The sequence below is a fragment of the Bos taurus genome, chromosome 16, assembly GCF_002263795.3.
Source record: "Bos taurus isolate L1 Dominette 01449 registration number 42190680 breed Hereford chromosome 16, ARS-UCD2.0, whole genome shotgun sequence".
In the NCBI taxonomy this organism is placed as follows: Eukaryota; Metazoa; Chordata; class Mammalia; order Artiodactyla; family Bovidae; genus Bos; species Bos taurus.
The window spans coordinates 33,878,438-33,906,072 of NC_037343.1; the positions used below are offsets into that span (position 1 = coordinate 33,878,438).

Genomic DNA, 27,635 nt, shown 5'->3' on the forward strand with positions numbered 1-27,635 from the left:
AGAGGTTAAGTCTTTTAAAAAAATCTCAACAGCTTGAGAAACAAACTGGTCTCTTCTTTTCTGCACAAACATGTCTAAGAAGTGAAAATGCCCTTATAATCTTGTAGCACCAAACCATTGTTTTGGTTCTACATTATTTCATGGATGATTATTTACTTATAAAACATGCTTTGGGGGCTGCTAAATCCTGTCTTTTGTTTATTTTACCTCATTAGTTATAGGGAGGAGAAAATGGAAATGCTACTACTTTTTGGTATTCTGGTAAAAGAAATAGTCTTAAAAGTTAAAACTACTAAGAACAGCCATGTAAGTATATAAAACAAAAAAAGAATATATGTAATTTAAATTTTATTAGCAAAAAAGTCATTAAATGCTTGAAAAATTTCATTTGCATTACCAATCCTTATTTATTAATAGCCAAATCATTGTATTTCTTTATTTTCATAGTGAATGCTTCCGGGGCCTTTCTTACACTGTTGCCTGTCTTGGTCTCTGTGAGGCTGATAGTTAAATAAGCAAACATTAGCCATAGACAATGTGTGTGAGTGTGCGCCTAAATATTTTACAATTTTAGAACACATTTAAGAACAGCAAAAACAAAAAAGAAGAAATACAAGTTTGATGAGTAAAACTGAGGAAAAGAGGAACTTTTACTTAAGTTATATACATGTTTCCTTAAGTCTGCCAAAGGTCCAGATGACATCACTGCTGGTTAATTCAGTGACCAAATTATGGACTAGTAAGATTAACATCAGCTTTCTACATATGTATCCTTCTCTGGAATGAAAAAAAAAAACCAACAAACACTTGTTTATATTTTACTTATGTACAATTGGCACATCAGTGTTATTTTCAGTTTTATCAAACTAAATCAACTAAGATCACCCCCCCCCAAATTTTATATTTTCTTCCCATATTCAACTTCTCACTTTCCATGAACCTAGTTCCTTAATCTCATAAGGAAACACAACTTTTTATCATTCATGTGATCCAATCCAGTGTTGATAAAAGGGACATTACAGATCTAGAGATCTGAGATAGTGGCTGAAGGGGAACCAAGCTCTCACATATTTTGCTTGACCCACATAGTATAGGATGAAGGGAAAAGAATAAAAGAAAGGGAAGGAAGAAAAGAGGGAAAGAGCAAGAAAGTACCTGCAATGTTTGCAGGAAAAGCATAAACTGCCCAGTTTGGCCATAGCCTCACTGTTCCCTAGTGTCTTCCACTGACTTCATCACACATTTTGTCATCTCCTTGGTTCCTACTGGCAATAATCCTACCTCCTAGTCCAAACTTTCATATTCCAGATGAGGAAACAAGAATCCAAGAACAGTTTATCAACTTGTCTAAGGGAACACAGATGGTTATTAGAAAAGCAACAGTAAGAATTGGAACTTGGATCCTAGTTTTGTATTCTTTTCTCTGACTCCATCATACTCTTCCATAAATTCAATCTAGAGCCTAAAATAACAAAACGTTGAAAGAAAAAGGAGGAATTACCATATAAAATGCATACAGAAAGTAAATGATGCATTCCTGTTTCAGTATAAGTTTGTTCCATTTCTTTATGCCCAATCAAAGTGGCCAGGAAGTTGGAGAATAGGTGAGTAATGAATACAGGCATAAAACTGAATCCACAGCTAACACTGCAGCAACAGTCGAAACATAATTCAGTTGTTAAGGCTGGGACACTGAATTTCTAACAAGTTCTTGCCTTCTTTCCAACATCATATTACTACATTCAACTGTATAGAATTTAAACAGCCTGAATCTTCTGTTATACTATAACAGAACTAGTTTATTTTATACCTCATGACCTTGTACTATGATGTGTTAAATTTAGAGGAGGGGTATTTGCTATACTTCACAATTACCAATATAATTCTGTGGGTCTTGAATTTTAGATGCCTAAAGAGTGTATGAACACTTAACCATACTTGGGCAAGTCACTTTTCATTCTAGATTAAACTGTGACTCCCAGGATACCTAGGATATGTTCACCACTGAAAATAAACTTTTAGATCATCTACTATGTAGGTGTACATTACAGATCTGTAGGACAATGAAGCTTTCTGGTTTGTCTGCCAGAACTGTTACTTTGAAGAAGAGTCTTTATACCATTCCAATTCTCAGTGAGGGCACAGACAATCCAAAGCAAGAATTATCCCCAGAGGGTGACTACATGTTAAAGGCATCAGGGAAAGAATGAGTGGTGAATATGGAGTCTGTAGATGGCTCCATTTCCATGGCTGCCATGGGATCATCAGACTCAAGCAGAGGCAAGAATTCACTTAAGTTTCAAAAGCAAGAAAGCAACACTGACTCTGCTTTTTACATCAGAACTTCAAATTCTTCATATACTATTCATATACTTCATATATGTTAATAGTATATATTCATATACTATTAACAGAATAGTTCCAAATATTATATTTAAAGTAAAGAAAAGAGGAAAAGCTATAAAAACAAGAAACTATCATGGGGAAACTGTAAAACCATTTTGCATTTTTACATGTCTACTTCCTGGCTAAATACAAATGAAAGAATTAGTAATGATTACATGTATAGTTATTGAGTTAACCAGAGAAATAACTTGTGAGGAAAGATCAAGAATATGACCTTTTCTTTAAGAATGAACTAGACAAGACATTTTGGGGAAGTAATGGTGAGTAGGAAAAAACAAAAGAACTTTTTGCATTTTATCTGATTTGTATAGTAACACAATTCTAGAGTTGTCAGACACAAATGCTTAAAATAATGACGTTTCATATACAAAATAATGCCATCATACTGTGTTTATTCAGAAACACACATTTTGACTTTAAACGGGAATTATCCTATCTAAAAGTGGTCATTTATAATGTGTGAAGTGAAGAACTTCTGATCGTGCTTCTCTTCAGTATTAGTTCTGTTTTGTTTCCTTCCATAAGCTGTTATATAAACTATTTAATAAATAAACATAAAATTAAAATGCTGCTAAATAAATGATAAGTGCTGAAAACCAATGAAAATTTCCTAGTTGCATTCTCAATTTATTGTTAAAACTATCATTAAAAATTAATAACAAACTTTTCTCTGCTTTGTTTGCTCTTGATTATGTTTTTACTATCTTATATTGTTATAACTTGCCTGGAAAATCCCATGGACGGAGGGGCCTGGTGGGCTGCGGTCCATGGGGTTGCTAGGAGTCGGACACAACTGAGCAACTTCACTTTATTTTTTCACTTTCATGCATTGGAGAAGGAAATGGCAACCCACTCCAGTTTTCTTGCCTGGAGAATCCCAGGGACTGGGTAGCCTGGTGGGCCGCCGTCTATGGGGTTGCACAGAGACGGACACGACTTAAGCGACTTAGCAGCAGCAGCAGCAGCATTGTTATAACACTAAATTTTTATTTCATTTTAAAATATCTTATCTTTGAATAAGAACTCTTCACTCTATAATTACTGAAAGCAGTATTGTGGGTATTAAATATATGAATTCCCTGGTGGCTGAGATGGTAAAGCATCTGTCTACATACAATGCAGGAGGTTGTAGACTTCTACTACAATGTAGATTGTAGATTGAACTTCCCCGGGTTCGATCCCCTGGAGAAGGAAATGGCAATCCACTCCAGTACTATTGTCTGGAAAATCCCATGGACAGAGGAGCCTGGTAGGCTACAGTCCACGGGGTCACAAATAGTCGGAGACAACTATAACAGTTTGAAATTAACTGCATCAAAATGCCTAATATTAAATAGTCTCTAATGTTTAAATAAAGGTTCATACTAAGGTTAAAGGAGAAGAACTAGGAGGAACATAATGGAAAACAGAATTTTTTTTTAACCAACCTCAAAAATTAAATGCCACTGGTACTATCATTCTGCACAGTATTTTATTGTTTTCAAATGAAAAGTTATAAGTGGTTATTTCTGTATCTAACACCTCTTGAAATATCAGTGGGCTGATGAAGATATTCATCCGGACCAATGATTTTACTCTTGCAGTTTGAATACTGAGAATGTTGACAGTTTATAACACTGCTGACAGATGGAAACAATACGTAATAACCTTTCAAAGTCTAGACTCACTAGATTCAGGTCTCTTATCTCCTAAAAAAATCTTCATTTTGCCACAAGTACCAATTATAAATTGCAGCTAACATTTAATGAGGGCTTATGTGTCAAGTACTGATCTTGACCCTTTTTTTTTTTATTGTGATAATCTATAGCTATTTTACTGTCCTTCACCCCATTAATCCAAAGTCTCCCTGAGGACAGTCACTTTGTCTAGTTCCTTATGATATCCCCAGCATGTGGTATGGCTAACGTATAGTAGGCACTAAATTAATGAGTCAACATTTTAAATGCTTTAAATATTTTTAAAGCTGTTGGTCATGACCTAAAGGGTTAAGAAAATGCAAAGGAACAGAAAGTAGAGTGAATTACTTCTAGTAGAATAAATATCCTTTAATGAAACTTTTAGTCTGTATGCATGCGAGCATGTTCAGTGGCTAAGTTGTGTCCAACTCTTTGCGACTGTATGGATAGTAGCCTGCCAAACTCCTCTGTCCATGAGATTTCCCAGGCAAGAAAACTGAAGTGGGTTGCCATTTCCTTCTTCAGGGAACCATTCCGACCCAGGTATCAAACTCCCGTCTCCTGTGTTTTATGCATTGGCAGGCAAGTTCTTTACCACTAAGTCATCTGGGAAGCCCAAGCCTATATGAATACGACCCATATAAAATATATTTTTACTTATGGCTAAGAGTTAAAAAAAGTCTGAAGAATCACTGCTTTATTTGAATTATTTCATTTGCTCCTCACAAGAACCATGTAGATAATATCATAACTTCTACCTTAAAATAAGAGAAATGAGGTTTTCTAGATGTTATATGTGATGTTCAAGACGATAGACTATCTACGTCACTTTTATTAATGATGTCACGATTACTATTGGTGAAACTTTAGTTAATTCAGATTTTCTTATGATACTCATAGGGTACTGTAGTAAGAAAATCTGAATTAACTGAATAAAGTTTCAGTAATAGTAACTGAGACATGATTAATAAAGACAAACATAGGCTTTCAAGGCAGACAAGTCTGACTGAATTTAATACCTGGTTCTGCCACTAACCAGCTATGTTGGCTTTGGCCTAACTTAACCTCTTTGACCTCTATTTCCCCATGTGTAGAAGAGGGACAGTCATAAGGTTGTAAGTTTTTAAGTGATTTAATGTATGTAAATAGCCTAGACCACTAAATAGAAGCTGTTGTAATGAAAATAATTATTACTGGGTTCCCCGCCCCCCCGGGTCCAATAAACCACATTCAATTTTACACATATTTTGAATGTGTAAAGAGCGCATCAGGAATTTACTGGACTATAAAGAGAGGTATGAGAACTGGACAGAACAGGCATAGAGCCGTCCACGAGTTTCTGCGGGCCTCAGGTAAAAAAGATGCCCAAGACAATCAGGGAGTTGGTTCAGGTCACTATGGGAATCAAGGGAAACGACGCTGCTTAAACGTAAAAACAAACACAACTATTTAATCCTTCCAGAGCAACATCCATCTTCTTTCTCTGCAGTCTGGCAAAGGCTGAACCAAGGTGTCAAGAATCGCACCAGGTCAGCTCCCAGCCACGAGGTCCTGGTATCAAGGGGCTAGGGCACAGAGGTTCGGAGAAACTCACCCCGGAGACTACGTTGATACTGCCCCAGAATCTCCTCCAGGGTAGAGTTCTCCGGGGACTTCGCCATGCACACACTCGGGGGCCACAGATGGAAGTTGCGTGGGGAAGTGTCCAGTGTCCTCCCCTCCAAGAATAAGAGGCCTCAGCCCCCACGATGCGCCTGCCTGCTTCCTGCAGCTGCTGTCACAGGGGAGCAAGGAATCCCGGAGATTTCGGGCCTTTTTCCACCCTCGGGCCCTCGTGGTGGACGTCGGAAGCTGTAGTCCTCAGTGTCTAAGTCTACAGTCTCGAAGTTCCTACGAACCCGCCCAAAGACTACAATTCCCAGAGGGCAACGCGCTCGAAGCTCACGCTTTGGCGGTTTGGCGACCAGATCCGGTTGCCAAGAGACTGCTTGGAGGCTCCGCCCATTTCTGTAGCCCAGTCAGGCTTAGTCCTGCCTTCATCCCATCCTGCTGTCTGGACCACCTAACTTACAGAAAGGGCTCGTTGAAAGGCTTTATTCATTCTTCTAAATTCACTAAGATGCAGTTGATCCTTGAGGATTCTCAACAGCGCAAATAACGAGCTCCTACACCCTTCAGCCTCAACATCTCTCAACTCTGCTAAATAAATTTTCAAGAAAAAGCTCTGAATTTCCCAAACGGTGTAGATCGTGAAAGCGGCTGACACTAGCAATCTTATCAAGCCCAGCGACCCGACAGCAGCTTGGAGTTGGCGCACTGCCCGCTGGGAACTGTAGTCCCAGCCCGTTGCGGTCCCAGCTAAAGCCCGGGTCCTGTTCATTGTTGAAGCAGGTCTTCGGCGTACGCCTGCGCAGTCAGCAGCTGGAGAGGCCTGCGGTTGAGACCCCCAGCACAACTCCTTTTCATTGTCTGTGCTCGGCGCCTGCGCAGTAGGAGTTCGCCGGGACTGGGCCGGAGCAGGGGTAGGGCCGGGCTCCTCGCCCTCTCCCCAGGCGCCTGCGCACTGAGCGGCCGCTCCTTGCCGTTACCGCTATGTGCGGAGCGTGTGTGGAATAACGTTATTGCCCAGCAGCGCCAAGGGGCCCAGAGCTCGACCGCGGCGGCGGCGGCTACGACGACAGGGTGGGGGAGGACGCTTGCGAAAGACTCACGGGACGCGGCGCGCCCCGCCCCCCCGTCCGGTCCCTCTCAGCAGTGAGGGGTAAGTGATGCGCTCTAATGCCGTCGCCGCCGCCTTTCCACACCCTGCTCTTCGGGTTTGCAGCGGGGGCTCGGGCGCGGCCCGCAGCGGGCGAGGGTGCGGGCCAGCGGCGAGGGGCGCTTCCCCGGGGCTCCGCGCGCCGCCCCCTCCCCCGGACCTGGGACTCGGCGGGGACGCCCATCCCCCCATAGTTCCCCCCCCCGACCCCCAACCCCGCGTCCAGCGGCCCGGCTTCCCTTGCTAGTGTCCACGTATTGAGTCGTCTTTGGCTGTCTTGGCTTTGTGCAGCCCCCTCCGCCCGAGCTGTTTGCAGGGGTGCGGGCGGAGCAGTGGAGGGAATGGCTGCGCTGCAGCTGGAAAAGGGGTTTTTTCCCGGTCTGAGCAGCTCCCGGTGTCGACCCTTTTTGGGTGGTTGGTTTTGGGGTGTGGGGCGGTTTGGAGAGGTTTGGCAAAGAACATTTTGGACGTGGTGGGAGGGCGTGGAAGATGGGGTGTCAGTCAGCCCGCCGGGCCACAGCACCCGCGCAGGCTGTGGCTCCGTAGTAACCCGGGGGAGGAGAGAGTGGCTTCCTGTCGACTTCATTGTCCTGAGATTCAAATGTGGGCTTTGGTATGGGTCCCTTCATTTCTTCCAGGGAAAGAAGAATTAGCAGCTGCCTAACCAGGGGCGGGAAGATGTGGGATTTGGATCCTAAGTCATAATATCTGTTTTTGCGGGGGTTTTTTTTAGTGTTTAGAGGAGTTTTGTTTTCTTTTGTTTTTTGAGAATGTAAGCTCCAGGAAGGCAGGGACAGTGCCTATCCAAGCACTGCCAAGGTGATCCATGTAAAATTACTAGATCACGATGAAGAAAGGACTAGGAAGGGCCTGACGACAAAGCTGTTTGTGTAGCAGGAAGATGAACCAGCAGAATGTTTTTTCATTGGGTGGGTAACGCATTTACGTTCCTAAGGGAATAGGGTAGGCTACATCTTTCCGTTTTGTTTTTTAAGCATTCAAAATTAAAAATAGGCCTGGTACATTTCTGTTTCTGAATTTTTAAATGCATGTTTTTATTCTCTTAATGAAAATTTACCCGCTTGGGAGAAATGTAGTGAAGTAGATGATGTACTTGATTGAAAATGCATCGTTTAAAATGATTTTATTGTTAAGCTTACAGTGCATACAGTCGTTTACTGGCATTAAAACCAGCGAAAGAGATTGAAGCAGGAAGGGGAGGACCCGGTGGAGGAATGATGTGAAAGGAGGGAGTTACATTATGAATACAGTATCCAGATCTTCACTAATATAACCTTAGCAGGGCATGTGCAATGATTTAGGAATTCTACTCTGAAAATACTACATTGCACGTTACAAACCATTTTTATTTTTCTGCCATTTCTTTAAATAGTAAAACCAGTGCTGCTTTTACTTTTTCCTAACTTTGTTAATTTTGTTGAATTTTTTTTTGTTTAAAAACTGAAAAATCTAAATGCAGTTGACAGAGACGAAGGAAGATACTAAAACTTGGAAAGTCAACTGATTTGTCTGTCCAAGCCCAACTGCTAAAGAAAGGCAGAGTCAGATAAAACCAAGGTCTTTTTTGCAATGTGCTCTTTCATCCGTGTCCCTTGGTCCCCCTACCCTGTCAAAATTGTGCAGTGCTTTTCTGCGTGCTCTTTTGAGTTGTCTGTGACAGTCAAGTTTATTAATACCTCATAGTTGTATTAGCCTAGTCTTTTCTTTTGATGTAGAAGTAATACTAATGAAGAGGAACTTTAGTTTCATAAATTAACTTTCTGATACAGGAAAAGAGGCCTTAAAGTGGACTTTTCATAAAAATAGAAACTGTTGGAATTTCCCCCCTACTTCATATTAGTAACCATATTTTAATGTTATCTTCTGCTATTCAATACTATTTTATAGTATGATCAACTCTATATAAACTGTTAAAAATGAAATTGCTCCATAGGAACTCATGAAGTTCATCGGTCTTAAATTCAGTGAATTGTGTTATATTCAAGTTAAACAAGAGCTTACTGTTTGAAAGAAGGAAATTCACATTGAACTTGTTTATTAAAATTATGCTCTTTTATTCAGTTGATTTTGCCATAAAGTGGTTTTATTGTCTTATACTTTTTATCCTTTAATTCTACATTGTATTTTGATAGACTTTTAAAAGAGAATTAGTATGTCTCTTAAATTTCATCTTACTTAAAAATAATCTGTAATTAAATTCACCATGTGGAATTAAATCAAACTTGAAATGTATTTTACTTTTAAATTTAATGGTGTGCTAAAATTACTTTAATTATGGAAGTAAATAACCATCTGCATGTTTTTCGACTTTACACTATAAAACTATCATACATTGTGTCTATTAGTATGAATATCTAGGTGATTTTAAAAACCTTGTGCTTAAGGATTTGTTTTATTTGTTCCAAGTATCAGTTTCTTGTTTCCTTCTATCTGTTTAAAAAAACCCAAAAGCCTCCCGAAACTAGTTTTATTGTTGCATCTGGTAGTGATCAGCTATCACTTATCTAGTAGTAAATACTGTATATGTTTAAACTTGTTGTCAGTATGATTTTTACTCAACAAAATTCTGTCCCTGAAAAATAACTTGGTATTTTAATTAATGTGTAGTGATTTTCTTTTCTTTATCATGAACATTGGGGGGATAAGCAGTATACTGTGCTTATAAATATCTTAACAGACAGCATGGTATTAAACTGCCAACTGAAATATCTGTATAGTTGTGAATTATTCTGCAAGTATATAAAAAAAGAATTGCATACTGTCTGAAAAAAATTTGGTGGATAAATATTATTGACGGAAGCATTACGTGTTGATGTGTTTCAGTAAGAAATGAGTTTCCTCTAATGGGGAGAAACCTCAGATTATTTTTATTTCATAAACTTTTGTTAATAACTAAGATTTCTAATAACTACCCTTGGTGAAATGGGTCTTTATTTACTCATATTTCTCGAGGGAAGTGCTCAGCAATGAGTTAGCCAGTGTAGGCTGTCTAAAAGATAAAAGAGTAAGAAAACATCTGTCGGTAGTTGTTGTTTGGTTGCTAAGTCGTGTCTGACTCTTTGTGACTGTATGGACTGCAGCATGCCAGGCTTCCCTGTCCTTCACTATCTCCCGGAGTTTGTTCAGACTCATGTCCATTGAGTTGGTGATGCCATCCAACCATCGTATCCTCTGTCGGCCCCTTCTCCTCCTGCCCTCAGTCTTTCCCAGCATCAGGGTCTTTTCCAGTGATTTAGCTCTTCGCATCAGGTGTCCAGAGTATTGGAACTTCAATTTCAGCATCAGTCCTTCTAGTGAATATTCAGGGTTGATTTCCTTTAGCATTGACTGGTTTGATCTCCTTGCCCTCTGGTAGTATGTTTGATTAAATTGGATATATAGTCCAGTTTAGTTGAAATGATTATACAACAGTATGTTTTTTGGGCAAAATGAATGACATAGCTGATATGTACTAAAGTAAACCCCACTCCTGTTCAGAGGTAGAAAGGAAACCAACAAAAGCAAGGTTATAGAAATTTCTTTCATCCAATAGAGATTATGCGAAGCATAGATGTAGAAATGAATTCCATGCATGCATTACATAGGTTTGAAAAACAAAAAACACAGCAGAGAACAAGTTATTATTTAAGTGTATTGGTGGCTAACAAATAATATAGAAAATACTACCCTTTGGAACATAAATATTTACTGAATACATGAGTAACGTATGTGTGTGCTTAGTTGTTCAGTCGTGTCCTGACTCTGCAACCCCATGGACTATAGCCCACCAGGCTCCTCTTTTCATGGGATTCTCCAGGCAATGAGTAAGACTTACTGTGTATTGAGTACCTACAAAGTGCCAGGCATTTTGTGTGTCTCTGTGTAATTCATGCAGCTGTTGTATAAGTAAGGTATTATTTTACACTTAAAGTTGAAAATACTTGAGGTCCTGAGTTAGTGAATAATTTTGCCTCTGTGTCATTCATTACTCAGTGGTAAAGCCTATTAACTGAACCTTTGTCTTTTTGACTGAAGCCAAAATTGTTTTCACTCATCTTTTTCAGTAAGTTTAAAAAAATAACATTTATTTCCTTCTAATTCACATTATTTTAGAATCAGAGGAGACTTTAGAAGTCATCTCAAACGATGTGCCATTTATTACTAATCTCTGAGATCTTACTGAGCCCACCTTCTCCACGAGGAACACTTCCATGAACAAATGGCCATAGGATGGCTAATTTAGCTTTTGAAAATTATAATAGAAAGCTCTTATTTAAACTGAGCTAGTATCTGCTTTACTATGTAACTTACTCTATTGGTTATAGTTCTTTTGTTAGATACAGTAAGGTCTTTCTCAATATAGTGGTTCTCTGCCAAGTTTTCCCTTTTCTAAATCAAATCTGCAACCTCTACAGCTTCATATGATACAGTTTCCTTTACCTTCCTCATCTCTATCACTAGATAACTATCAGTCGGTTTCGTCAGTGCTGTTCTTTTTTGTTCACATTTAGTTCTGCAATTGTGGTCTGAACACAGTGTAGTGAAATTATCCCTTTCCTTACTTCAAGCCATTCAGTTGTGTTTACAGTCTAAAATTGTGTTAACTCCAACAACGGTAATATCTTACCAGTTCTAAGCAGAAAAATGCTCTGTGGCTTTTCAAGTTACATTTATCCAATTCAAGGGATTATTTTCTTTTTTACATTCTGTATTTCTACTTTTCTAACGTTAAAATGACCTTTTTTTATGAAAAATAGTGTTGGTAGGTAGTAAGTTTCTTTTGATATTAATCTTTGGGTTTGTTTTCGTGTTCTTAAATAAACAATAAAAAGTTGGCCTTCTGTTATTTAGCATTTTGTTTCTTAGAAAAATTTGTCTGGAAATCACTGATGTGGTCAATATAAACATGCACCTTTTTTATGTTAGGCTCTTTCCCATTCTGAATATACATGTAGATAATGTTTTTAAGCAATGTTTACCTTTAGCCCTTTTAAATATCATCTAATTGAAGGTAGTTAAAACTTGAGATCTTCTTGAATAATGATTCCATCATCCAAGGGATTAGCTTCTCTCTTCCTGGCTTTTTGACATTTATAAATTTAACAAGCAAGCCCTCTTATGTCTTTATCCTGCGCATGTATTGGATATAGCCAAGGACATACCATGCAAATTTATAAATAGAAAAAAAGTTACATAAAATATGCTGGAGGAGAAAGGTCACCTTTGTGTGTGTGTCAACAAGGATAATGAAAACCATTTGAATGTTTTGTTTGTTTTTAATTAAAGGGAAAATCATTATATCCTCTAGTACTAAGGGAGTTGGTTGAAGCTTACTGTCTGGTGTGGACGTGGATAATTATATAAAGTCTAGCATAGATGCTGTGAATAAAAGTAAATCAGAGTAAAGGGATAGAGAGTGATGGACTGCTATTTTTTATTTATTCTTAAGTAGTCATTCACATGGCACATTAAAATGGTCCCCAAAAATCAAACTATTTGAAAAATAATGTGAAAAGTCCTCTTACCCATCTACCTTATCTGCTGACTTAACCACTTCTCCCAGTCTAATAGGTAACTTTTTAGTGTATCCTTCCAGTGAATTTTTTTTGAATTTAAGTAAATACTGTATATATTTTTATACTATTTACCCTCTTTTACACAAAGATAGCCTCTTTATACAATAGGCTTCAGCAATACGTGAACCTTGAACTTGTAGATGTTCAAGCTGGTTTTAGAAAAGGCAGAGGAACCAGAGATCAAATTGCCAACATCTGCTGGATCATCGAAAAAGCAAGAGAGTTCCAGAAAAACATCTATTTCTGCTTTATTGACTATGCCAAAGCCTTTGACTGTGTGGATCACAAAATTCTGAAAGAGCTGGGAATACCAGACCACCTGACCTGGCTCTTGAGAAACCTATATGCAGGTGAGGAAGCAACAGTTAGAACTGGACATGGAACAGCAGACTGGTTCCGGATAGGAAAAGGAGTACCTCAAGGCTGTATATTGTCACCCTGCTTATTTTAACTTACATGAAGAGTACATCATGAGAAACGCTGGGCTGGAAGAAGCACAAGCTGGAATCAAGATAGCTGGGAGAAGTATCAGTCACCTCAGATGTGCAGATGACACCACCCTTATGGCAGAAAGTGAAGAGGAACTCAAAAGCCTCTTGAATGAAAGTGAAAGTGGAGAGTGAAAAAGTTGGCTTAAAGCTCAACATTCAGAAAACTAAGATCAGGGCATCTGGTCCTATCACTTCATGGGAAATAGATGGGGAAACAGTGGAAATAGTGTCAGACTTTATTTTTTGGGGCCCCAGAATCACTGCAGACGGTGACTGCAGCCATGAAATTAAAAGACGCTTACTCCTTGGAAGAAAAGTTATGACCAACCTAGATAGCATATTGAAAAGCAGAGACGTTACTTTGCCAACAAAGGTCCGTCTAGTCAAGGCTATGGTTTTTTCCTGTGGTCATGTATGGATGTGAGAGTTGGACTGTGAAGAAAGCTGAGCGCTGAAGAATTGATGCTTTTGAAGTGTGGTGTTGGAGAAGACCCTTGAGAGTCCCTTGGACTGCAAGGAGATCCAACCAGTCCATTGTGAAGGAGGTCAGCCCTGGGATTTCTTTGGAAGGAATGATGCTAAAGCTGAAACTCCAGTACTTTGGCCACCTCATGTGAAGAGCTGACTCATTGGAAAAGACTCTGATGCTGGGAGGGATTGGGGGCAGGAGGAGAAGGGGACAACAGAGGATGAGATGGCTGGATGGCATCACTGACTCGATGGATGTAAGTCTGAGTGGACTCTGGGAGTTGGTGATGCACAGGGAGGCCTGGCATGCTGCGATTCATGCGGTCGCAAAGAGTCGGACACGACTGAGCAACTGAACTGAACTGAACTGCATCTTGAGAGCTACTATTTTAGAGACTGGTTAGGTAATATCACTCTTTGAGAAAGTAACTGCAGCCATGAAATTAAAAGATGCTTGCTCCTTGGAAGGAAAGCAATGACAAACTTGTGCTAAGTCATTTCAGTCATGTCTCATTGTGACCCTATGGACTCTTGTAGCCCACCAGGCTCCTCTGTCCATGGGAATCCCCAGGCAAGAATACTGGAGTGGGTTGCCATACCCTCCTGCAGAGGATCTTCCCTATTTAGGGACAGAACCAGGCTCTCTTATGTCTCTTGCATTCGTGGATATTTACCATTAGTGCCTCCTGGCAAGCCCCTGACAAAACTAGACAGTGTATTAAAAAGCAGAGACATCACTTTGCCAGCAAAGGTCCATATAGCAAAGCTATGGTTTTTCTAGTAGTCATGTATAGATGTGAGAGTTGGACCATAAAGAATGCTAAGCCGAAGAATTGATGCTTTTGAATTGTGGTACTGGACGAGACTCTTGAGAGGCCTTTGGACTGCGAGGAGTTCAAACCAGTCAATCTTAAAGCAAATCAACCCTGAATATTCATTAAAAGGACTGTTGCTGATGCTAAAACTCCAATACTTTGGCCTCCTGATGCAAAGAGCCGACTCATTGCAAAAGACCCTGATGCTGGAAAAGATTGAAGGCAAAAAGAGAAGGAAGTGGCAGAGGATGAGATGGTTAGATAGCATCACCAACTCAATAGACATGAATTTGAGCAAACTCCAGGAGATAGTGCAGGCTTGGCTTGCTGCAGTCCATGAGGTTGCAAAGAGCCAGACACGACTTAGCGACTGAACAGCAACAACAACAAGATCTTTCCTAGGTGGATGGATGTGACCACTGCTGCTACTGAGGTTTGAACAGGAGAGACAGTTGTAGTGAGAAGAATTTGTTATCAGGAATTGCCTCAGAGGCATTACTTGTGTGATCTTGAGTTTGTCACAACTTAGTGAGTAAACAGCAACAGGAACAAGATATGTCACTTAATTTCAGAAGTTCAATTTCTTTGTTTATAAAATAAAGCTGGCAATAGTCTAACTACCTCAGAGGTTTATTTTGAAAAACTCATTAGATAGATATAAAAGACAAGAAAGTTGTAATTACATTTAGTGATCCTCTTTCCAGCACCACAAGCGTGGTACCATTTGATAGTGTTAGATTTGAAGAAATGTTCTGGTGCAAGTTCCATCAAGCCCAAAATATCTGTAATGAATGAAAAAATAAAATCTGCCAAGGGTTTTAGTACTTTTTATTTTTAAAGAATGAACTTTTTTCATTTGCTATTTTTATTTTAATGTTTTAAATTTATTATTTTAAAAAATCTTTAATATTTATCTCTACTAATTATTGAATGATCAGTTCATTTTTTAGTTCAGAGAAAACACAAGCCTGTAAATTTTACATATACTGGTCTCAGAGTTTCTACTTTTTAAATTATTCATTTTATTCCTTTTCACCAGAGTAAATTCATGAGATAAGTTTTTGTTGTAAAATACAGAGCCTGTGTATATGTGATTTATTATTGTTCTTCTGGATTTTTTTCCTACTATTCTTAATGAAAATTATTAAACATATACAAGGAAATTGAAACAGTTTCATAGTGACTGCTCACATACCTACCATCTTGATTCTGCCATTAACATTATGTTAGTTTTATCACATATCTGGCCATAAACCTTTGTCTATTCACCAATCCCTCTTACATTGATCCATTTCAAAGTAAACTGTAGAGGTATGTTTTTCACAAAAGGGTTCTTAAATCATTTGAAACTGTTTTAGGTTTAAGTTTTCTGAATGTACTTTTGAAATATTTTGTAGTAACCACTGTATTACACTGTATTAACAGTGTAATATTACACTGTTATTACACTGTAGTAACAGTGTAGTAACCACTGTTACATTAAACAGTAGTTTAAAAATGAAGTACTATTTTTTCAGTACTATTTTTTCAGTTTTTCAGAAAACAGTACACTGTTTTCTATTCCAGTAGTGTTACTGAGGGCTACCCTGGTGGCTCAGCTGGTAAAAATCCACCTGTAATGCAGGAGACCCCCGTTTGATTCCTGGGTCAGGAAGATCCATGGAGAAGGGATAGGCTACGCATTCCAGTATCCACAGGCTTCCCCGGTGGCTCAAATGGTAAGGAATCTGCCTGCAATATGGGAGACCTGGGTTCGATCCCTGGGCTGGAAAGATCCCCTGGAGGAGGACATGGCAACCCACTCCAGTATTAGGGCTTCCTGGGTAGCTCAGCTGGTAAAGAATCTACCTGCAATGCAGGAGACCCCAGTTTGATTCCTGGGTCGAGAGGTTCCCCAGGCGAAGGGATAGGCTACCCACTCTAGTATTCTTGTGCTTCCCTGGTGGCTCAGACTGTAAAGAATCTACCTGCAGTACGGGAGACCTGGGTTCAGTCCCTGGGTTGGGAAGATCCCCTGGAGGAGGGCCTGGCAACCCATTCCAGTATTCTAGCCTGGAGAATCCCCATGGACAGAGCAGCCTGGCAGGCTACAGTTCATGGGGTCTCAAAGAGTCCGATACAACTGAGCGACTAAGCAGAGTATTACTGAATTCAGTTTTTCTGTAAATAGCTAGCTGACAAAGTTGACACCAGTGATACACGAAGACAAGATATTCATTGTTTGTATGTTCATTTGTGTGTGTATGGTCTTGAAGAGGAATGGTAGATAGTTTGGTTTTTGTTTTTGATTAAGCTGAAGAGCTATTGAAGGAAACATATCCTGTTTCTCCCATCCAAGTACTAACAGTGTCCGACCCTGCTTAGTTTCTGAGATCAGATGAGATTGGGCATGTTCAGGGTGGTATGGCCGTAGAATACACTGTTTCTCTAATCAAGTGATTCTGCTATTTCCTTCAGTCACAAATCCAGAAATGAAATATTTCTTCTCAGTTCAATACCTCACTACCTTGCACTTCCACTATTCCCCTACCCTTCTTTTGTGTGAAAAATTCTGTGTTAGGCCATTCACTAAATATAAGAGCCTTTGCTTGTGGTGAAAGAGCACGGTTCCACATTAAGATTTTAAGTGGTTCCTGTAACAGATTCCAGAATGTTAAGGATCTACTATATGAATAAAGAATTTAAAATTTGTAAATTGAAGAGGTGTGAACAAATAGAATGCAATTAAATGAACCTTAAATAAAGTAAAATTTAAACATTTATTTGGGGAGGGTGGCCTGAGGACAAGAGAATGGGCTTTTAAGTGTCTAGGAGAAGCAAGTCTACTGATTATTGTTAATAACATTCAGAACATAATTCATTAATAGAACCTGGCACTGTTTTGCTAATGGATTTTAGGTTAATTACAAGTTCATAAGTCTTGTTCACCAAAGATATGATGAAGTTTGTATCAGATGGTTGTTTCAGCAAAGGATACTATCCGACAATCATTTATTTCTTTTTCTGAATTTTCAGGTGTCTAGTTTTGTCACTAGGATTTCTAATCTCTGACTTGCTCTTCCTGTCCTCTCTTTTTCCTGGGTGCAATCTGTAGTTTTTTCCTCCACTCTCAGCATTCTAAATCAAAACATGGTGTATTTCATGTGTGCTCAGTTTCAGTGCAGTCACTCAGTCGTGTCTGACTCTTTGCAACCCCATGGAATGCAGCACGCCAGGCTTCCCTTTGCATCACCAGCTCCTGGAGCTTGCTCAAACTCATGTCCATCGAGTTGGTGATGCCATCCAACCGTCTCATCCTCTGTTGTCCCCTTCTCCTGCCTTCAATCTTTCCCATCATCAGGGTCTTTTCCAGTGAGTCAGTTCTTCACATCAGGTGGCCAGAGTATTGGAGTTTCAGCTTCAGTATCAGTCTGTCCAGTGAATATTCAGGACTGATTTCCTTTATGATTGACTGGTTTGAACTCCTTGCAGTCCAAGGGACTCTCCAGAGTCTTCTCCAATACCACAGTTCAAAAGGCATCAATTATTCAAAAATTCCTGTGCACTAGTACTTTGTAAATTACTTTCTCTTTATTAAATTACAGCCCATTCCCCCCATTCCCTTCTCTGCCATGTTGTCAGTCCAGTGAATCCAAGTTGAAGGGATCTTTTTGAAGTACTAGAAAATACATGTTTTCATGTACACATTTCTTCAATGATTTATCTAAATAAAGGGAGATTGGGAGAGAGAGTACCTGGGTGGTTGATAGTGCCGTTTATCAAGATAGAACAGAAGGAAAGGCAGGTTTTGTTCAGAGGATGGAAAGATGCAATTTTTTTTCAGATTAATTCTGACAGGTGAATGGGCCTTGGAAATGAAAATGATTTACAAGTAATTAGAGATCAGGCCTATTGCTTATAAAAGAGGTTTTGGCTTGAGATTTAGAGGTGTCACTTAATAAACTGTATTTGAAGTCCAGTGCATCTGTCCCCAATCTTTTTGGCACCAAGGCTGTTTTCATGGAACGCAATTTTAGACAATTTTTGTGTGGCAACCTAGATCCCTCACAGTGGGGTTTGCAATCTTGTGAGAATCTAATTCTTCTGCTGACCTTACAGGAGGCAGTAATGTGAGCAGGGGGAGCAGCTGTAAATACAGATGAAGCTTCATCATTCCTGCGCTGCTCACTTCCTGCGCTGCTCGGTTCCTAACATGCTACAGATAGTACCTGTCCATGGGCCAGGGGTTTGGGATCCCGGGGTTCCGGTGGCTTCAGTGAAGTCTCAAAGAGAATATATATTGGGAACTAACCTCCTAAAAAATAAAGATTTAAAGAGAAAGTAGAGACTGACCACAAAAGTCAGAGAAACCAAAGTAATGTTTCCAGAAGGTAAGAATGGTCAGAGATATTACGAGGTGATGTAATCAGATCAGATCAGATCAGATCAGTCGCTCAGTTGTGTCCTACTCTTTGCGACCCCATGAATCGCAGCACGCCAGGCCTCCCTGTCCATCACCAACTTCCAGAGTTCATTCAGACTCACGTCCATCGAGTCAGTGATGCCATCCAGCCATCTCATCCTCTGTCGTCCCCTTCTCTTCTTGCCCCCAATCCCTCCCAGCATCAGAGTCTTTTCCAATGAGTCAACTCTTCACATGAGGTGGCCAGAATACTGGAGTTTCAGCTTTAGCGTCATTCCTTCCAAAGAAATCCCGGGGCTGACCTCCTTCAGAATGGACTGGTTGGATCTCCTTGCAGTCCAAGGGACTCTCAAGAGTCTTCTCCAACACCACAGTTCAAAAGCACCAATTCTTCGGCACTCAGCCTTCTTCACAGTGCAACTCTCACATCCATACATGACCACAGGAAAAACCATAGCCTTGACTAGACGAACCTTTGTTGGCAAAGTAATAGGAATGTTAAAGATCATTGGGTTTACAATTATAAGGATATTTTTGACCATGATTCAGTAAGGCAGTTGAGAGGAAGAGAGAGGACAGAAATTCAGTAAACTGTCAGAAGATATTCAAGAATGTTTGAAAGGTAAGGAAGTTTGTTAGCAAAAACAGACTGTTTTTTAAAGCCTAGCACCAAAAACAAGGAAGGAAAGCACTCTTAGGTAAACTATATACTGTCTGTACTTTATTTTCTTTTTCAAGGTTTTTAAAATTTTTTTCATACTTTCTAATCATTTTAAAACAGTTTTAAACAATTTTTTTGTAAACACATTTTCAAGATGTAAAAACTTACATTTAAAAAAGAATAAGCTCTTAGGACATATGATAATATATTTATCCCTTTATTTGAAAGTTAATTTTAGGACATAGATTCTGAAAGGTAAGATGTTCTTAGATTCACTTATATTCCAGCTTTGCTAGTGTATAAGGAGCTAGTTGTCAGAACTAGATTTTTAAAATAAGCTGCTAAGGGTATCATGCTCAAAATCCAAAAGTTACTTTGGCCTTGGAAATCCAAATTTACTAATATACGTACTGAGTTCTGCTATAAAACTGCTTTCTATCTTTTTTTTTTGATACGTATATATACCATATACTCCTAAAAAGTAAGTTTACCATTTGACAGTATTCAAATATAATGATCAAAATCACTTCTTTAAAATGTATTAAATGTATTCTTTGAAATGATATTCTGATAATGAAGAACCTAATTTTGTAAGCATCTGTTGTTTAATGAATTATATATAATATGTGAAAGAACAAACTTATGGACACAGTAACAGTTGAAGCAGCTATTGAAAATTTTTGGTCAAAGATAGGCTTGATTGCTTATGTAATTTACTAATTTGTATGAATGAATTCTATATATCTTTATCATTGAAAATATCATGCTCATTTGATCAGACCAGAATTTCTCTTTCCAATATAAATTATTTTCATCCTCCTGTTCTGTGTGCTTCTATTCTAACAGTATGAAGTATTTAAGTGAAGTCATCCTTAATGTAAATAATCTGTGATTCCTGTTTATATAAAGTTGATCTAGCTAGGGTACCCACTAGCGTAGGTGAATATTTGCATTTAATAAAAATTAAGCAAAAAATCTTCTCAAATGCATTTGCCGTATTTCAAGTGCTTAGTAGTTCGCATGTGGCCTGTGGCTCAGGTATTGGACAGTGTAGATGTTAATACAGAACCCTTCTGTCATCATAGTTCTTTTGCACAGTACTGGTATATTTATTAGCATTATGATTTAACATGAAGGTAAAAAGAAATAGTGCATAATTCAGGCTAGTAATTAGCAACTTATTAAATAGTAAGTGCCTCTCTGATGTATTCACAAAATGTATCCTTGTCTAAAACATATTTTGAGACTTCTAAATTATTTTTTTGATTTCAGTTTTCATCTGTTGTACTGATACTATTATACCACCTCCCAAACAGTTTATTTATAGTGAATTAGAGGAGAAAAGGTAGTGATGATAAGAAGAAAAAGTTGTTTGCTTTTTTTTCAATTGAAGTATAGTTGATTTACAATGTTGTGTTAGTTTCTGGTGTATAGAAAAGTAATTCAGTTATACATATATAAATACTGTTTTTCATATTCTTTTTCACTATGATTTATCACAGAATACTGAATAGAATTCTCTGTGTTATATAGTAGACCTTGTTGTTTATCGTATACATAATAGTGTGTATCTGCTAACTCCAGCTTCCTAATTTATCCCTCCTCCACCACCTTTCCCCTTGGTAACCATACATTTCTCTTCTGTTTGTGAGTCTGTTTCTGTTTCCTAAATGTTTATTTGTATTATATTTTAGATTATACATATAATAGATATCATATGGTATTTGTCATTCTGACTGACTTCACTCACTATGCTAATCCTTAAGTCCATCCATGTTACTGCAGATAGCATTCTTTTGTTCTTTTTTATGACTCAGTAGTATTCCAGTGTGTGTGTGTGTGTGTGTGTGTGTGTGTGTGTAATATCTATATACACCACATCTTTATCCATTCCTCTGTTGATGGGCATTTAGGTTGGTACCATGTCTTGGCTGTTGTAAATAGTGCTGCCGTGAATGAACATTGGGGTTCATGTGTTTTTTTGAATTAGAGTAGAAGTTGTTTTTAAAGGGCCTATTAGAGTTAGGCAGTTACATGCTGAAGTTCATTACAGAAGAATGACAGAAACAAGAGAAATTGTTGTCATAGAGTGAACTAAAAGAGATGAATCAAAAACATTTGGGCTCCAGGCTCTTAGAAAGCCTTAATTCAAGCTGCTTTCTTCATCACTCCCTCCTGTAGGTTCTGTTTTCAGTTCTCTGAGACAACTTGGTGCACCTTTTTCTGCTTCTAGTGATATTTGACAAAGGTTTTCAGATTCATAGGTATGCACTGAGCACTAGAATAGTTTACTGTCCTTTCTAATTCTGGATTTCTGATCTATGTTAGTTTATTGAATTTATACCATTCCTCTAGATGGGTCAGTTGATTTCCGGTCTCTGATTTTAATATAAATTGACTGATTCTTTCTTGTCTGTGGACTTCTTAGGGAGAAAAGGTTGGAACCTACTGGTAGCCAGCAGAAAGGTAAGAGGTAGATTAAAAATAGACTGAATTTTGCATGACCTGTCAGTGTTTATTGTGCAAAAACAGTGTCACAAAACATGTTAGTAGGTAAAAATGCATTCTTTCAGTCACATTCAAACTCCTCAGCCAAATCTTCAGCTGTAGGAATTGACATCGCTAGCATCATTTTAAGGCATGCTTGAGAAAAATACAAAGAGAGTAGTTGTGGAAGAAGCCCAGAACTTAGTATCTGAAAGCCCGGGTTTGAGTTCAGATAGCTTCTGTCTACTGCTGTTAGATTTGTGACCTTGCTTTAGTCATTTAACTTCAGCTTTCTTCCAGGGACACATGTTTCTCGCGTGCTCCTTTTGTTTCACTTATGCTTGTATGAAAGGATAAGCACCTAGCACAGTTACGGGAACAAAGGACATACTTGATAAATCTTTGAATCTGAGTATTAATAGATTTGTTGGTGTAAAACAAAATTATGTTTTAACAAAGTCATACAGTTCTACAAAAGCAAGCAAATCAGCCTTTACATTTTTCATAAACTGGCAGATAAAACTTAGCAGTAACCTTTACTGCCTAGACAATTTATAGAAAAGTCTGTCATCAAATCAAGTCTTTTGAAGATATATAGTAAACTCAGATGTAGAATATATGACTATTGATATTTGAAATGTCATCTTCATTTTTCTTAATGAAAAAATTTTTTACTCTTTAATGCTGTTTTAGGCAAAAGTTGTACTATAGTTTTTTTTTTCCCCAACATGTATTTGCTTGTTTTTTTTTTTCCAAGATTTAATTAATAGTGTATATGGCATATTATAAAGTAAAATATGGAGCAGTTGTTCCAAAATAAACAAGAGTATATGAAAGCAAAAGTTTTTCCAGTACAGATTTTGTTCACATGATCATGGAACAAGTATCTTGGTAGGTATCCAAAATAAGCACAGCTGTGGATTTAATTTTTTGGATTAACTGTACTATTTCAAATGAGGTTGGGGATTTTAAAAGGAATACATTTTTCCCAGGAGTGTATTTCATTATCTCCCTCATCTCAAGTTAATTATACAACAGAGCTGAATTTTTGAATATATTTTCTTGAATATATCAGTTTCTCAGATATGTTTCCCAGACCACCCAGCCTGAACAGCGCCACCCTAACACATTATGCTATTCTTGTTTTTCACGTTCCTATCTTCCCACTGTCACTGAAATTGTCTTATTCATTTACTTAGCTTTTGTTTATCTTTTTTGCTTTTATGAGGTTGTGAACTTTTTCTGTCTTAACACTCTCTCCCTCTTATTAGTGGGTCATACTTAAGTAACCTTATGAATGAAGAAAAACAGATTAATTCATTTTATAGTACTCTGTAAAATGGAGTTTTCCAGTGTAACTGTTGTATAATGTTTGTACACTTCCTAAACCTTCCATCATTTTTGTTGTTAAAAACAACTATGTGAGTGTGTGTGTATGAAGCTCTTAGAACTGTCTGGCATGTGCTTTCCTGGTGACTCAGACGATAAAGAATCCACCCTCAATGCAGGAGACCTGGGTTCAATCCCATGTTGAGAAGGAGGAGGAGGGCATGGCAACCCACTCCAGTATCCTTACCTGGAGAATCTCCATGGACAGAGGTGATCTGGCAGGCTACAGTCCATGGGGTCGCAAAAAGTCAGACATGACTGAGCAACTAAGCACAGCACAGCATAGCACGTCTATTATTGTAAGTAAAAGATTATAGAAAAGTATGTGTTTGCTTTTGTAACAAATGGTCAATCACGTCTGCCCCTTATTTGATCCTGAGTCCTAAGCTGAAATGCAGCCCTAATGTTTTCCTCATTTTCAGAAATATGAGGTGTCAGAGGCAGAGTCAGAGCTTTCAGTGTTGAGGATAATTTCAATTAGGGCTTTAGTAGGAGGGAAATCGGAGAAGGCAATGGCACCCCACTCCAGTACTCTTGCCAGGAAAATCTCATGGATAGAGGAGCCTGGTGGGCTGCAGTCCATAAGGTCGCCAAGAGTCGGACACGACTGAGCGACTTCACTTTCACTTTTCACTTTCATGCATTGGAGAAGGAAATGGCAAGCCACTCCAGTGTTCTTGCCAGGAGAATCCCAGGGACGGGAGAGCCTGGTGGGCTGCCATCTGTGGGGTCGCACAGAGTCGGATACGACTGAAGCGACTTAGCAGCAGCAGCCGCAGGAGGGGGGAAATGTGAAGTGGTAGTCCTGAATTTATACATTTATTTAAAATTTAGCCACTTATCTTTTAGGTATTTGATATGATTGAATAAAAAGACATGATATTTATAGCAGCTTTATTCATAACTGCCAAAACTTGAAAACAATTAAGATGTCCTTTCACAAGTGAATGAATAAACTGTCACTCATCCAGAGAATGGAATATTATTCAGCGTTAAAAAGAAATGAGCTATCAAGCTGTGAAAAGATGTGCAGGAAAGTTAAATGCCTACCACTAAATGAAAGAAGCCAGTCTGAAAGGCTTCTAGTTCTATGACATTGTTGGAAAGTGTGGACACAGTAAAAAGATCAGTGGTTGCCAGGTTTGGTGAGAGAGGGTTGAATAGGAGAAGCACAGAGGATTTTTTTTTTAGGGCAATGAAAATACTCAATATACCGTAATGATGGATACATACAATCATATATATGTCAAAACCCACAGAATGTACAATACCAAAGGTGAACCCTAATATGAGCTAGGTACTTTGATACTGATGTGTGAGTGTAGGTTCAAGAATTGTTAAAAAAAAAAAAAAAGTATCACTCTTGGTGGGGGATGCTGATAATGGGGGAAGCTCTACATGTTTGGTGGTTGGGAGTATTGGGAAATCTCTGTACCTTCCCCACTCAGTTTTACTGTGAACCTTAAAGTGTTCTAAAATAGTGTCTTACTTAAAAGTAATTTTTAAAAACATAGTACAAGTTATAAAGGCCTAGATGGGCAGTTGATGCTTTGATTTAGTTCATTTAATTTACAAGCTTTACTGCTCATTCAGGTGACAGTTTCAAGAGGTGAACTTGATCACGTTTTTTTGTTGTAAGTTTTCTTTTTCCTTTCTCCTACTGTTTATTCATTCAGGAAACAGAGCTGGGTACTGGACCAAGCCCATTGTCACCCTTTCATGCCTGCTAATACCAAAAGAAAAGTTGTCACATGGGTGATAGGGTTTTATTAAAATAAGGATTATATCAGTTGAGGAAAGCCTTTTCAGCTGTGTAGATTGATAGTGCTGATGTTCCCTACAGCAGTTATTTCTTACTACAGGAATTGAGGTTTATGAGAGGAAGTTCATTCTCTATAAAGCCATCTGGTGATAATCAGCCAAGTGATTGCCAGAGCATAAGGATAGATTTTCCTTAACATGTTTTTTTAGCTCAAGTAGTTGAATACACTGATGATTACTTGTGTAATAGTTTTATTTTTCTGCTCAAACCTAATAATCCAACTAAACTAGTTCTTTGCTGTGGGTTATGTGATGCATTGTTTCAAATTTCTTTCGTAATGTTATTATATATCAGGTACACTGTGTTTACCTATCACAAGGCTCTATCATTACAGTAATTAAAATTACATACTCTTCTTGCTGTCAGTCCTCAATTTGAACTGTGACAAGCAACTTTTAAAAAAAATAGATAAGCAAAAGCAGTAAAATGTATGTAACGTTGAAACTTAAAAGTGTAATGAGAATGTGTCTGTGGTGAACGTTTGCAGTTTCTGTTTTGTTTTGTTTTGTTTTGTTTTTTTTAATTTAAAGCTGTAGTACCACATTTGTAACCCATTAGTTCCAGAAATGAACTCTGATCTAATGGGAGAGTCAGTTTTTAAAGCTGACTGTAGCTACCAGGAACTTGGAAATGGGACTGTGATGCTAGGTCAGTGTTTACCTCCTCCCTGTGACCTCCAAATGTCAGAGCTTTAAACTTTGGCAGCTGCTGCCAAAAGACCTTATCTGACAAAGAGAGAAAGAATAAGAGAGACAATTGAAGGCAGGGAGGTGGTGGAGATGGGGGGAGTTAACCAGGATTTAAAGGCTAGATTTAATTGCAGCAAAGGTTAAATGATTAATTTCTCACCCTTTATGCTTGCAGATTTCCAGATTATTCTCAACTCAAGAGTTGTAGCAGCTCTATAGAGCTACTCATTCATTCATTAAATATCGTGTCACTCACACTAGAGGCAAAATATTGTACTCGGCTCCAGGAATACAGAGATGAAGAAAGGCCTCTCAGCTCTGTACTGACTTGCAGTACTACTCCCCTCAGTGTTCCCATCCCAGCCTGGAGTAATGGCTTGTTCTAGTATCACCTTAGGCTTATCTCTGTATTGGCATCTACTGACCAGCATTCCCTATGGATTGAGTTCCTGGGGCAGGCTTTTCTTTTTGTTTTTTCCTTTGTGCACCTTGAATTCTCAGAGTGCCTGAATTTGGTAGGTTTCTCAGAAGCATTTCCTGAAAGAAGAGGGGTGGAGGAATACAGACTTTCAGTTCAGTTCAGTCGCTCAGTTGTGTCCTACTCTTTGCTACCCCATGAATCTCAGCACGCCAGGCCTCCCTGTCCATCACCAACTCCCGGAGTTCACTCATTTCTCAATAACAGGCTTTAATATTTGTAAATCTTGTTAGTTTTTTTTTTTACATTTTGTGGTTAAAGCCCTTACCTCTTCTCATACCCAACACACACACACACACACACACACACACATAAATATATATTTAAGAGTTTTGTTGATTTTTTTTTAATTTTAGAATTATGTATAAAGCTCTCAGGATCCTGAGTCTGTATCTGTTTAGCTTGTTAAATCTAAACCTGAGCCAATACACATGTTAATTATATGTTCATGACTAATGGGTGAGCATACTCCATATGGTCTAATCTCTGAAACTATATTAGTAAGTTTCTGAGCTAATATTTTAATCTCTTAAATTCCTCTTTATTTATTTATTTATTTATAATTTAAATGTATTTATTTTAATTGGAGGCTAATTACTTTACAATATTGTATTGGTTTTGCCATACATTGACATGAATCCGCCACGGGTGTACATGTATTCCCCATCCTGACCCGCCCCCCCCCCCATCTCCCTCCCCATACCATCCCTTTGGGTCATCCCTGTGCACCAGCCCCGAGCGTCCTGTCTCATGCATCGAACCTGGACTGGCAATTCGTTTCACATATGATAATATACATGTTTCAATGCCATTCTCCCAAATCATCCCACCCTCGCCCTCTCCCACAGAGTCCAAAAGACTGTTTTATACATCTGTGTCTCTTTTGCTGTCTCCCATACAGGGTTATCATTACCATCTTTCTAAATTCCATATATATGCATTATTATACTGTATTGGTGTTTTTCTTTCTGGCTTACTTCACTCTGTATAATAGGCTCTAGTTTCATCCACCTCATTAGAACTGATTGAAATACATTCTTTTTAATGGCTGAGATGGGCAAACAGTGGAAACAGTGTCAGACTTTACTTTTTTGGGCTCCAAAATCACTGCAGATGGTGACTGCAGCCATGAAATTAAAAGACGCTTACTCCTTGGAAGGAAAGTTATGTCCAACCTAGATAGCATATTGAAAAGCAGAGACATTACTTTGCCAACAAAGGACCGTCTGGTCAAGGCTATGGTTTTTCCTGTGGTCATGTATAGATGTGAGAGTTGGACTGTGAAGAAGGCTGAGCACCGAAGAATTGATGCTTTTGAACTGTGGTGTTGGAGAGGACTCTTGAGAGTCCCTTGGACTGCAAGGAGATCCAACCAGTCCATTGTGAAGGAGGTCAGCCCCGGGATTTCGTTGGAAGGAATGATGCTAAAGCTGAAACTCCAGTACTTTGTCCACCTCATGTGAAGAGTTGACTCATTGGAAAAGACTCTGATGCTGGGAGGGATTGGGGGCAGGAGG

At 38.7% G+C, this 27,635-nt stretch overlaps 2 protein-coding genes across 23 annotated transcripts in view; one reads left to right on the forward strand and one right to left on the reverse strand.

Annotated features, from left to right (window-relative positions):
- Positions 1-5,895, reverse strand: part of SDCCAG8 (SHH signaling and ciliogenesis regulator SDCCAG8) — a 245,785-nt gene extending 239,890 nt beyond the window's left edge. For 6 of the 7 annotated variants that reach the window (XM_024976513.2, XM_005216850.5, XM_024976511.2 and 3 more), the window contains exon 1: positions 5,677-5,871. In XM_024976513.2, coding sequence (XP_024832281.1) covers positions 5,677-5,743 — 67 coding nt within the window. In that variant the 5' untranslated portion in view covers positions 5,744-5,871. 7 annotated transcript variants of the gene reach the window in all.
- A 747-nt stretch (positions 5,896-6,642) lies between these two features.
- The window catches only part of CEP170 (centrosomal protein 170), a 130,781-nt gene continuing 109,788 nt past the window's right edge, over positions 6,643-27,635 (forward strand). For 14 of the 16 annotated variants that reach the window (XM_024976270.2, XM_024976274.2, XM_024976278.2 and 11 more), the window contains exon 1: positions 6,643-6,843. The gene's annotated coding sequence lies outside the window, so the exon portion shown is untranslated. 16 annotated transcript variants of the gene reach the window in all.